Source organism: Sus scrofa, chromosome X (assembly GCF_054392235.1).
Source record: "Sus scrofa isolate SSC_HxYL_T2T_F1_AM1 chromosome X, Sscrofa_HxYL_maternal_Yorkshire_Landrace_v2.0, whole genome shotgun sequence".
Classification (NCBI taxonomy): domain Eukaryota; kingdom Metazoa; phylum Chordata; class Mammalia; order Artiodactyla; family Suidae; genus Sus; species Sus scrofa.
The window spans coordinates 5332955-5344150 of record NC_139401.1 but is presented as its reverse complement, the minus strand read 5'-3'; the positions used below and the strand labels follow the sequence as shown (position 1 = coordinate 5344150).

The 11196-nt window shown below is 45.0% G+C and overlaps 1 protein-coding gene across 1 annotated transcript; it reads right to left on the bottom strand.

Moving 5' to 3' along the window:
• Window positions 1–400: 400 nt before the first annotated feature.
• Window positions 401–7409, bottom strand: OBP (odorant binding protein). Its single transcript, NM_213796.1, has 6 exons — window positions 7332–7409; window positions 6736–6875; window positions 4584–4654; window positions 1936–2046; window positions 627–728; window positions 401–420 (listed from the first exon to the last, which is right to left on the bottom strand). The coding sequence occupies exons 1-6, from the start codon at window positions 7407–7409 to the stop codon at window positions 401–403; spliced, it is 522 nt and encodes a 173-aa protein (NP_998961.1).
• Between the last annotated feature and the right edge of the window lie 3787 nt (window positions 7410–11196).

The window sequence follows — 11196 nt, the reverse complement described above, 5'->3', positions numbered from 1 at the left end:
TATTTGAACCTTCCGAAGTCAAGGACCACCCCAGAGGATGTGATTAAGGGATGAGGAGAGAGGACGTGGGATAATCATGGGCAGAGCAGGATTATAAGAGGCAGGAACCAGGCATGTGGGTCATTGGTATTGATTCCATGGAGCAATGGCAATGCCTGGTTCTTCGTGTTGCATCCTGTTGATGAATGAAACAGGACAAAGGTTTAGGAGCATGGCCCCTGTGACAGGTGACAGGCGTGAGGTCAGGCAGGAGGATTTCCATTGTTGGAGCAAAACATTGCAAGCGACACAATGTGACCTTTAGGAAAGGACAGTGTCTGCGCCTTGACTTTTCTGCTGGAGCAGCATTGATAACAGGTGATTTTACTTACAGTTTGATGATGTCGAAGTCGCTTTTGATTCACTTGGCAGGACAGTCATCTGGGGGAAAATAAAAAGGACAGGTTTCAAACAATCCACCAATACAAGCAAGTCCTAATAGTCTTATTTTACTTTACGATTGTACCTATGGGGTTTTCTAGCCATTTCCGTATGGGAGACAATAGGTGCATGCACTCAGTGTGTCTTCTGCTAGCAAGTGCACAGACCCAGTGAATGATATGTCCAGGCAATGCGCATTGCTTTACCTCTTTCGATGATGTTCACAATATTTTCTTCTGGAATCCCGTTCTCTCTTGTCACCTCTTTAAACTTCTCCAAATCTTGGTCTTCAATGTCAGTTCCTTTGCCTAAAATCAGCATGCATACAACACAATGGACCCATTAGACCCCATCATGATGTCTGAGTACCGAATGGGAGATTCAGTGTGCAAACAGAGCTTCCCTTGGAGTAATTGAAGGGAGTCCCAACCAGGTGCCACTTGCCATGATGCAGAGGCCTGCTGTGTGTGCGAGGATTGATCCCAGTTCAGCTCACGCACTGCATACCCTCCAGTGTCAGCAGGAGGACCCCAAAGCCTCCTCAGGGGCTCCATGCATTAGAGCCCAGTGCACCACCCAGACATGGACGTGCCTGCTTCTCTATCAGCTTCCTGGTATGTCTTCCTGAATTCCTGCCTCGTTCTGGACCCAGGTACCTGGGAAACAGGGTTCACCCTTCCAGGGACACTCTTGTCATGGGAGACTATGTCTTCTTCTTTCATTCAACCACAGTTCTGCCTGACACCTTCTGTGGAGCTGACGCCTACTGTCCAGGGTGACAGAACACCTCCCAGTGCCCCTCTGTGGCATCAGAACCACGGACCCAGAGTTCCCGTGGTGGCGCAGTGGTTAATGAATCTGACTAGGAACCATGAGGTTGTGGGTTCGGTCCTTGCCCTTGCTCTGTGGGTTAACGATCCGGCGTTGCCGTGAGCTGTGGTGTAGGTTGCAGACACGGCTCGGATCCTGCGTTGCTGTGGCTCTGGCGTAGGCCGGTGGCTACAGCTCCGATTCGACCCCTAGCCTGGGAACCTCCATATGCCGCGGGAGCGGCCCAAGAAATAGCGAAAAAAGACCAAAAAAAAAAAAAAAAAAAAAAAGAACCACGGACCCCATGAAGATGTATTTCAAATGTTTCTGTCTTAGGGTTTTGAATGCATTGACCATGAACTTGAAGTATAGAGATTGAGGTCAACCTGATTAAAGCCATGGCTTGAGATGAGTTGCCATGGGAGGGACCCATTTCCAGGAAAACTCTTTTCCAAAATGTTACTTTGCAGGAATGAGATGTGGTTGGAAACAGCTGCTGAAACTGCCCTTCTCTCCCAGCTCTGATGTTCCCTCCTCTCTTTGTAGATTCCATTCCAGAATCCTTAATGCAAGGAACGTAAAGACCTACGCCTTCTAAGTGGATACTGAGTTCTGTCTGTTGCGACTGACGTGTGGAGAAAGATGCTTCCAGGGCACATGGTTCATGACCATGCCCATGGGGATGGCATGAGGATTTAGACTTACCCAACAGTCCCGTCATTATGGTTTTGTCGCCTTCTTCATCCACATTGATGTTAGAGATTATCAGGGCAGTTTCGGACGCATAACTAACTACAAATTTGTTGTTACCTGCGTCTGTAAAGAGAGAAATGATACATACATATACACACACACACACATTTATACACACATGTAAATAGAAATGTATGTGCATGTCTATGCAATTATACACATAAACATACATACATTCATGTATATGTTGCCTGGCCTTAATTAATTTCTTGTAGCTGAACTTTATCATGGAAAACTTGGGGCTTGGGCTCCAGTGCATCCTGTGTTTATGGGTCTCTCCCCCTGTGGGTGCAGGGAACGCTTCAGCCGATTAGGATGGCAAGGGGAGGGGCTTTTCCTTATGGACATCTTCTGATGGCATGAACCTTATTCCCCCTTGCAATGCTACTAGCATGTTTTCTTGAATGTGAGTTCCAATGAAGGCAGCATCATTTCAAATATCATGAGGGAGGTTAGGAAATCCAAGTCGAAACATCCTGTCAATTTTCATTTTCCCAGCCATGGCTTAGAGCACTCTTTAGGACCAGAGTCAAGGCACCCTTCCACCCTTTGGGTTACTGAGTGCCCACCCCGAACCAGAACTGCCATATTCTGAACCATCAGTATCCGTGATTGCATTTCCTCTGTTCTCCATCTAGGTGATTCCTTAGCAGATGCCCAGAGGCCTCTAGCCAGTGTATAGCTATCAGGACTGTTGTCCTCGTGGAGCTGTGCAGGCAGTGAGCACCTAAAGCATCAGCTCACCCCCACCTGGAGGCCTGCACCTCCCCCTCTGTGGCTGTGCCATGTTGCTCTGCAGAAGATTAAGCATTGACCGAGTTTGTGTTCCCTCTAAGCCCTGGGCATGCGTTCTCGCTTCCAGCCCTCCATAACACCTCACTGGGATCGCTCATCAAGATCTGGTTTTCATCAGCCCATCTGTGTTCCTGAAACCCCGCATAGCATTATTCATAGTCAGCACCACTGAATTGCCAGTTGTCTGCCTGGGCCAAGACGAGGTAGCTCCTGAAATGGCTTCCTTGGTTTCTAACCCCATACCTGTGTATGCATCTTTCCCAAGCCCCTGGGCATCCATGAGCCTGGGCTTATTTGGGGACAGTTCATGTCAGATGATGCCTCTCCTGAGACTCTCCGGAACCCCCTTTGCTCTAACCATGGTTTCTCCGGGAGGGTTTTGCCATCTCAATTTCTAATGGCCATAAAGGTTTTGCAGCTGGTAGAGGCCAGGAAGGTAAGGCTATATCTTGGCTGAGGCTGCCCTCACCCAAAGTCCAGTGTGTGCTTCGTATGGGTGCAGGGATTTCCCCTAAACCCAAGCTAGTCTGGTTGCGATTGCTCGTTGCCAAGAGACGTGGAGGAAGAGGTGGGCTGTTCTGTTTCTTTCCCTACTTGAACTGCCATTTCTCGATCCAGGAAAATATATAGGAACATGGCAGAAATGAAGGTCTATACAGTAGAAGCACGGGTGCCTCAGCTGAGGGAAAGAAATCCCCTAGGAAAGAAAAAAGGCATGATTTGGGAATTTCCATCGTGGTTCACTGGAAATGAATCTGCCTGGGATCCTTGAGGATGCAGGCTGGATCTCTGGTGTTGCTCAGTGGGTTAAGGATATGGTATTGCATTGAGCTCTGGTTTTGATTGCACACATGGCCCTTTTCCTGGGTTGCTCTGGCTGTGGCATGGAGGAGCACATACAGCTCAGATGCTATCCCTAGCCTGGGAGCCTGCATATGCCATGAGTGGGGCCATAAAATAAAGGCAAAAAATTATTCAAAAAATTCCTACCTAATATTAAAAGTTTATCAATGTACATGAAGGGCTAAGAATCTGGCACACATTTGATTTCTTTGTGTTAATAGTGCAACGGCTGTGCTATGATTTATAGTAAGCAAGGGTTGGAATCACTTATGTTTTGGCCACACCCATAGCATGTGGAAATCCCACCCAGGCCACAGCAGTGAGAACACCAAATCGTAAACCACTAGGGACCTCCTGGAATCCCATATTGATATATGTAAGTTGTAATCCAATATATATGCCTTGGAGCAATGACCACTGGTTATGTGGCTGCAGGCTCTCGCATAGAACGTAGAGCTGTAAATCTTAGCCAGCATCCTCATTGCTTTGACCAGAAGCTGCATGTAAGAAGCGTTGTGTTTGGTGTTTGAAATTCCTAGGATTTCCATGGATTTGAAATTCATCTGGCATTCACGGAAGCAATTAGGATGTTCAGAGCTAATTTCTAAAAGTTGTCTCCTGCAGGATGATATTGATGTGTCCTGTCCACATAGACCCTTGAGACACGCGTTCTGAAGGGTGTTTTAAATATTCTAGTAACCGCTCCATATACCTGAGACCCTCCTGAAAGACCAAGTCTAGGGTCCACCATGGAGGACCCCTGTGAGTCGGGAGGGGCCCTCTGAGTTGTGGGATGGAAGCCTTTGTTCAGGATGGCAGAGGGCTTCGAGCATTGAGGATAGGTGCCTGACCACACCTGTCCTTTGATGGACCCTGGAATGGACATGTGTGGTGTCCTGACGGGACAGGAGGCCCCGATTTGCACCCTCCTCTACTTTTATCCATTCAACTCTCCTACTCACAGTTAACATCGTAAGTATTGCCTTCTTGTTTGGTTCCGATCAGCGAAAATTCTTCACAGATTCCATTTTCCCTGAAAAAGAAAGCAGTGAGTTGGTTGATTTCACATCCTAAAAATTTGACCTATAATTGCCAATTTCACTGATGCACCCTCTCAGCCCCAGTGTAAGTAACACCGTAATGCCTAAGAGCCCTGGGACATGCACAGGACAGGAATGCATTGTTTCAGATCAGGTAGCTCCCAAGGGACAAGACATTTCATTTCCACATTCGTTCTGAGTAGAAGTTCTGAGAATGAACTGTACATATTTAGCCATGTTTCCTTGAAACTAAATAAAGAAATTGAGACTTTAGGGGAAAAGAGTAAAAAAAGTCTTTTCCTACTGAAATGAAAACAAATTAAAAAAAAAACTGTTTAAAACATCCTTTGCCTAGTAATGAGAGGCAGAGCTCTCAAAAGAGCCGTTAGGGTTTTCATAACGTTGGCAATGGATGCTGAAAGGATCGCCAAACATTGCAGAAATTATAGGAAATTTTAGTTTTTCATATCCAAGATAGAAAGTCTTCTTCTATTAATTCATCATCAGAGGAATACACATTGAAAGATACATATGTGTGTACCAGGAAAATCACACACAAAGATACACATGATATGCCTGTATAACATAAGTAAGTGGTATACGTATCTGATATGTTTATATTGTCACCTCTATTACAATGTATTTGAGTGACTTCATATGTATCTCTCTGTGCACGTAAGTGAAAAATGTGTATTTGGTATATATGACAAATGCAGATGCCTCAAATGTTACAAGAGAAATCACCCAAGAAATACTGGCTTAATTAGTGGAAAGACCTATTGCCAGACAATGACCAGAGTGAGTTGTGTTCACTGTAATTAGTCATTATGGAAATGCATCCAGTGACTCAAAAAACAAACATACAAAACCAAACCATGAAGTGGTGACAACAAAAACCACATGCAGTTGCAGAAACTGCAAAGTATCCACATGGTTGTGTATTCAAACCTAGTCCCTCCACTTGTCTTGAGAAAAGGGACTCCTTCTCTATGCAGACAAACAATTCTCTTTTTAAACCATTTTGCTGAGTGAAAGAAGCAGGGGATACAATGTGGACTGTGTGATTTCCTTGTGTGAAGTTCTAGAGGAGGTGAGAATAATCAGGTCCGTTGTTACCTGTGGCTAGGTGGGTGGTTAACGGTGAGGGACAGAAATGAGATTTGGGGAGGAGATTTATATCATGACTGTTGAGGTGGTGAAACCAGTGTCCACAAGTGAAATCTCAGAGCACCCTGCCCTTTAGAGGGGTACCTGTGGGTCAGTACACTCTAGAGTTGATTTCAGAGAGAGTGGCCCCACAACAAGTCAAAGATAGGGCACAAACATAATCAACATGGCAAAGAGGAAGATAGTAAAGTATTTGTTACAAAATTAGAACAGTTCTGTATGTATCCTGAGATATGATATGTGTGTGTGTACAAGTTAAATGTCAGTATACTCTCAAATACATGCTGTTTAAAATAAAATCAGTTATACATATTTATATATCTATACCCCAAGCTCCTCAGGCATAAATATTTTAGGGTTTTTATCATTAATATTTCTATTCTTGAAAGTTTGTTTCTGTGTGGGCATGTTCCCAATAAAACACCTGTTCTATAGTGGACATTCCATCAAGCGTGCTTTGTGCTATGAGGACTTTAATAAACATAGTCACAATGAACCTTTGCTGATTCACCTTTGAGTAGAGACCCCTTTGTGTTCCGCACCTGCTCCCAGCCAGTGGGGCTCCCTGTGAAGCCTGTCCTACAAAGTCTGCCTGAAAGGTTGCAGCCCCAGGTGGGGACTGTAGGGTTTAGGGCACTGCGCTCTTGCTGCTGCTCTGCCCCTCTTGCCTTGAATGGCTTGAAGCCAGGGGACCTTCTGGGACCTCTACTCTCAGGCAGGACTCCTGACCTTCTCGGAAGGCTTCTGGTGGCAAGGACTCAAGGTCTCCAGAGACCCTTCTCGGCTGTTCACATGAGGGGACCAGGCTCCTGTTCAAACCCAGGCATTTCCCTGCACACATGGATGCCAGACCTTCCTCAGGTTCTGGTATTTATACGTGGTTTCCTTCCCCATTATTTTTACTTACTTGCTAAAAAAGTTCAAGTATACTTTGCTCTCTTTGTCATCAAATTCAATGCTACGCATGAAAACCTGGAAGGGTGCATTTTCTCCAATCTTCTCCAGGTCACTAGAGCCTATGTAGCTGGTTATCCATTTTCCTGAAAGCTAAAAAGAAATACTTGTGATGCAGGAGAGTTCCTCTGTTTCTGATGACCCCCACATCATCCTTCAGGAGCGTCCGTTCCCTTTTACCTATCAGCACACATTAGCAGATTTGACCGAACGGAGCCAGATTTAGATAATAATGTGAAAACTCAAGCCAGCATATAACAAGGAATGGAGACATTTCAGAAATAGCTGATGCTCAGCTTCAGATGCAATAACTCCACTCCCAGCAGTTCCTGGCTGATCCAGCTCTTTTTCCAAGAACTATATCAATATATCGATTTGAGGAATAGACAGAGTAGATACCACAGAGACCAAATCCTACAAGTCCAGGAGCCAATTAATGGAGCAATTCTGAGTTTGAGGTGGATGGCTAGGCTTCTGGAGGCGCCCAAGGAAACCCCCACAGCAACACACATTCACAAGCTCTACTCCCACCCAGCCCATCCCTCTTACCTCAAAGGGATCTTGTTCAGGTTGAGGTTCCTGGGCACAAACCAGACCAAGGACCAGACTCAGCAGCAGACTCTTCATCCTGGTGGTTCCTGCTATTCTTCTTCAGGAGAAGCTTGGAGTGTCCCAGTTGTTAGAGAGAGTCGGAATCCTCCCCGTTTTTATAGTCTTGGTCTGTTGTCATAACGTTGGATGTACAATGATTAATCTTACCCCTTGGTTACATTAAGTCATCTTCCAATATCCTGCTTGGCAGTGATGAGCTATTCTGGCATTTTGTGCTTTGAACGATGGGATTTGTTTTCTGAGAAGCTTAAGTGGATCTGAATATTTGGCCTTTATGGTGAGTGACAAATCGCAATACATGCCAAGTGTTTTAAGGAGAGTAATACTTATTTTCTTTTATGTCCAAGGTCCATAATGGGATCAGCAATCCAAGGCACATATCCCCAGGACCCGTATTATTTCCTTAACCTTGAAGAGATACGTCTACACTTCTTTTCTCAAACTGAAGACAAACCATCTGGTGGAACAATGTTAAAAGACCCCTCATTCCCTGGGGTCATAACCTTCTTCTACCCCACAGCAGGCTCTGTTATTTTTTTTTTTTACTCAGAGGTCCACCTGTGACATGTCCAGTAACCTCATGTGAAGAAGGTATCTCAACCACTCATTTTATCGTTCTGTGTGCAAAACACCTTTTCAGAAAATGTCATTTTTAATGTAATATGTGATGACCTGGATTCAATCTCTGGCTTTGCTCAGTGGGTGAAGGATCTGGCATTGCTGTGAGCTGTGGTGTATGTTGCAGACACAGTTCTGGATACCACATTGCTCCAGCTGTGGTGTAGGCCTGCAGCTGGAGCGCTGATTGGAACCCTAGCCATGAGTGCAGCCCCCCGAAAAAAGTCACAGACAAAATCTCAATACTTTTGTGAAATCAACAGATGTCTGTCACTTGAAAAGCAACAGAAAAGGGATCTTCAGCCTCCATCTTTGTTGGTTGGCCACTTCCATTCACACTTGCAAGGACTAAAAATATTATATATATATTTTTGTCTTTTTTTTGTTGTTGTTTTGTTGTTGTTGTTGTTGTTGTTGCTGCTATTTCTTGGGCCACTCCCGCGGCATATGGAGGTTCCCAGGCTAGGGGTTGAATCGGAGCTGTAGCCACCGGCCTACGCCAGAGCCACAGCAATGCAGGATCCGAGCTGCGTCTGCAACCTACACCACAGCTCACGGCAACGCCGGATCCTTAACCCACTGAGCAAGGGCAGGGACCGAACCCGCAACCTCATGGTTCCTAGTCAGATTCGTTAACCACTGCGCCACGACGGGAACTCCTAAAAATGTTATATTTTTGTGGTGGTTGTTCTCTCTTCTTTGGGTCCCCCATGCATTTTTTTTTCTCTCCTTTTCCCACTGACTTCTCTGTCTATTGTCCTCTATATTCTTCTGTTGGAAAATATATGATGGGGTTTTCATGTCACCAAATATCTCAGGGTTTTTTTTTTCTTGTAGCTGCCTGATTGAGCAAATTTGGAGCAGGGGCACCCAAAGGTCCCAACAAACACCTCTTGGCTTCCTGTCACCTCCACTTCCATGTCTCCTTATATAACCTACTTCTTCCAGGTTGTACTCTTGGAGTCCTACCAACATGTGTTCCTTGGGAATGAATCCTAAGATCATCCCATGTTTGGAAGACCTTTCCAACTGCCAATCAAGGGGGAGCTAAGCAGTAATTACTTTCAGATGATGGCACAGGTTGGGTTTGGTTCTTAGTAATCCTGTTATAAATAAAGGAAGTCGCTAGAACTTTAATTCCGTATCTTTCGTTAAGGTTTAAGATCAAAATGCAGGTGATAGTATGATAAAACGGGGACACTCCTACCGAAATGTTATTCTCAAAACCTCCACAAAACAATGCTAAGCTATCCTGTGTCCCTCTTCCAGGTTCTTCCTTGTTCAATTTATCCAGGTTACTGTAACTATGATGCCTCTCTCTCCTCAGTGTTAAATTTCTGACGTCTTTACCTGTTTTCCCTGTGATCATGGTTTGACATCTTAAGTTTCACAATTCCCATCTCTCCATCGTGCAAGGAAGCTTTTGACCCTGGTCACCGGACCCATCCTGTTCCCTCAAGGATTCCCAACTAAGGTTCCAAAGTACTGATAATCTCAGTTGAGCTAATTAAGCACAAGCCCCCTGTTTGAGATCTGATCCTGGTGAAATTCTCTCCAAGTGTGTGTCAAATGACAGCATGCTCAGTGATTCCCAGAGAAAGTTACTGACACTGGTGGTTCTGATGGAGTGGATATAGTGTTGTGTGTGGAAGTAATTTCTAACAGGTGACCTCAGGAGATGCCATTGCTTCTGGTCTCAGCCCACACTTGTAAGTAGTGAGGCTTCAGAGCTGTCTTCCCAAAGCCTGCCCTGTTTGCAGCATCTCCTCAGTTTTGATTCCTGATGTAGCATTCTCTGTTCTTAAACTAGAGTTTTGGTTTGAGCAGATCTAAGAAGGCTTTGTACAACTTCTTGTTGGGGAGTGGTTCACAGTGAGGCATCACCGTCCCTCCCAGGCACATGAATGGTGACAGTTTTTGTTGTCCTCATGGGAAAAGTGGGTGTTGACACCTTCCATCTAGGAGATAGAGATAAAGCGTGCTGCTAAACATCCTACTATGTGCAGGGAGACTCTCCCAAGAGAGAGTTATCCACCAACGTGCCAACCAGGGGGCAGTTGAGAAATCCTGATTCTTATGTGTTCATATACTTCTCTCACACGGAGTGAAGCATCCATCCTTACAGGAACCTGCAAATTTCCAAAGAGTAGGAAGCCCCCATGTCCTCTCCCCTTTCCCCTTTATGTTCATTTTTCTCATTTCATAAGTAGTCTTTATTCATTAAAGAGTAACTTCTTCAACGTCATTTTCTTCGAACTTTGGTATTAGCTGCATCCCAGTGCAGAGCAGGTTAATAAATGAACCAGGGAGGTCCTTTGTCCTTGAGGCTGGGGTGCCATGGACCAGGTGTGTTTAGAAGGGAATAAAGAGCCTTGTGGCACCCCCCACCCTCCAACTAGTTGTACCTGAAATTCCCAAAGAAAGGGAAAGATAACCATGGTGGGTTCAGTAACACAGGGTAGGATGTTTAAAGGTAGACCTAGAAACCGACTTACAGAGAACAGGGATTCCTCTATGTAATAAGTCCCCAGCTTGGACACTTCAGAGCTTCCAAGGGTGCCTCATTAGGCTGACTCAGGAAAGGATGGCCATTTTTCCATTAAATGTCAGGGGAGTTGGAAAGACTAAGAGGTGACAGACCAAGGAAAGACCAGGTAAACACTCAGTGTGAGTCGAGGAAGGGCTATCTCTACATTTTCTCCCATTTTCATGCTAGAAGGCTTCACCCTTTGGAGCTTCCTTTAAGATCATGTCTAGCACCAAGGTCTTCTCTAGCTTACTTAGGCAGAGAGGAAAAGAGTGCTATTACAAGAAAAAAAAAACTTAACATATTCCACAACCTTCCTAATACTTCTGGAAACTTGTAGTCCTGCAGGTAAATCTACAGGGCTTAATATCCTACCAATGTCAGGGAAAGCAGTTTCCAGAAATATACAGGTCCTTGTCCCTTGGGACTGTTTTCTCCTGGTGTTCTGTTCCTGCATGAGTATTTATCAGTGCGTGTATGCTTGTTCTTTGTCTTAATTTCAGAGTGTGTGTTTGTTTTACTCCATGGTGGACACTTAATTCCTGTGTGCATATTTCAGACAGTTAGACTCTGCACATTAAAATATCCAATGTGAAGAAGAGGGACTCCCAGATCAGCATTTTCCGGGGTTCAGATGCACTGAGAGAACTCTCAGTG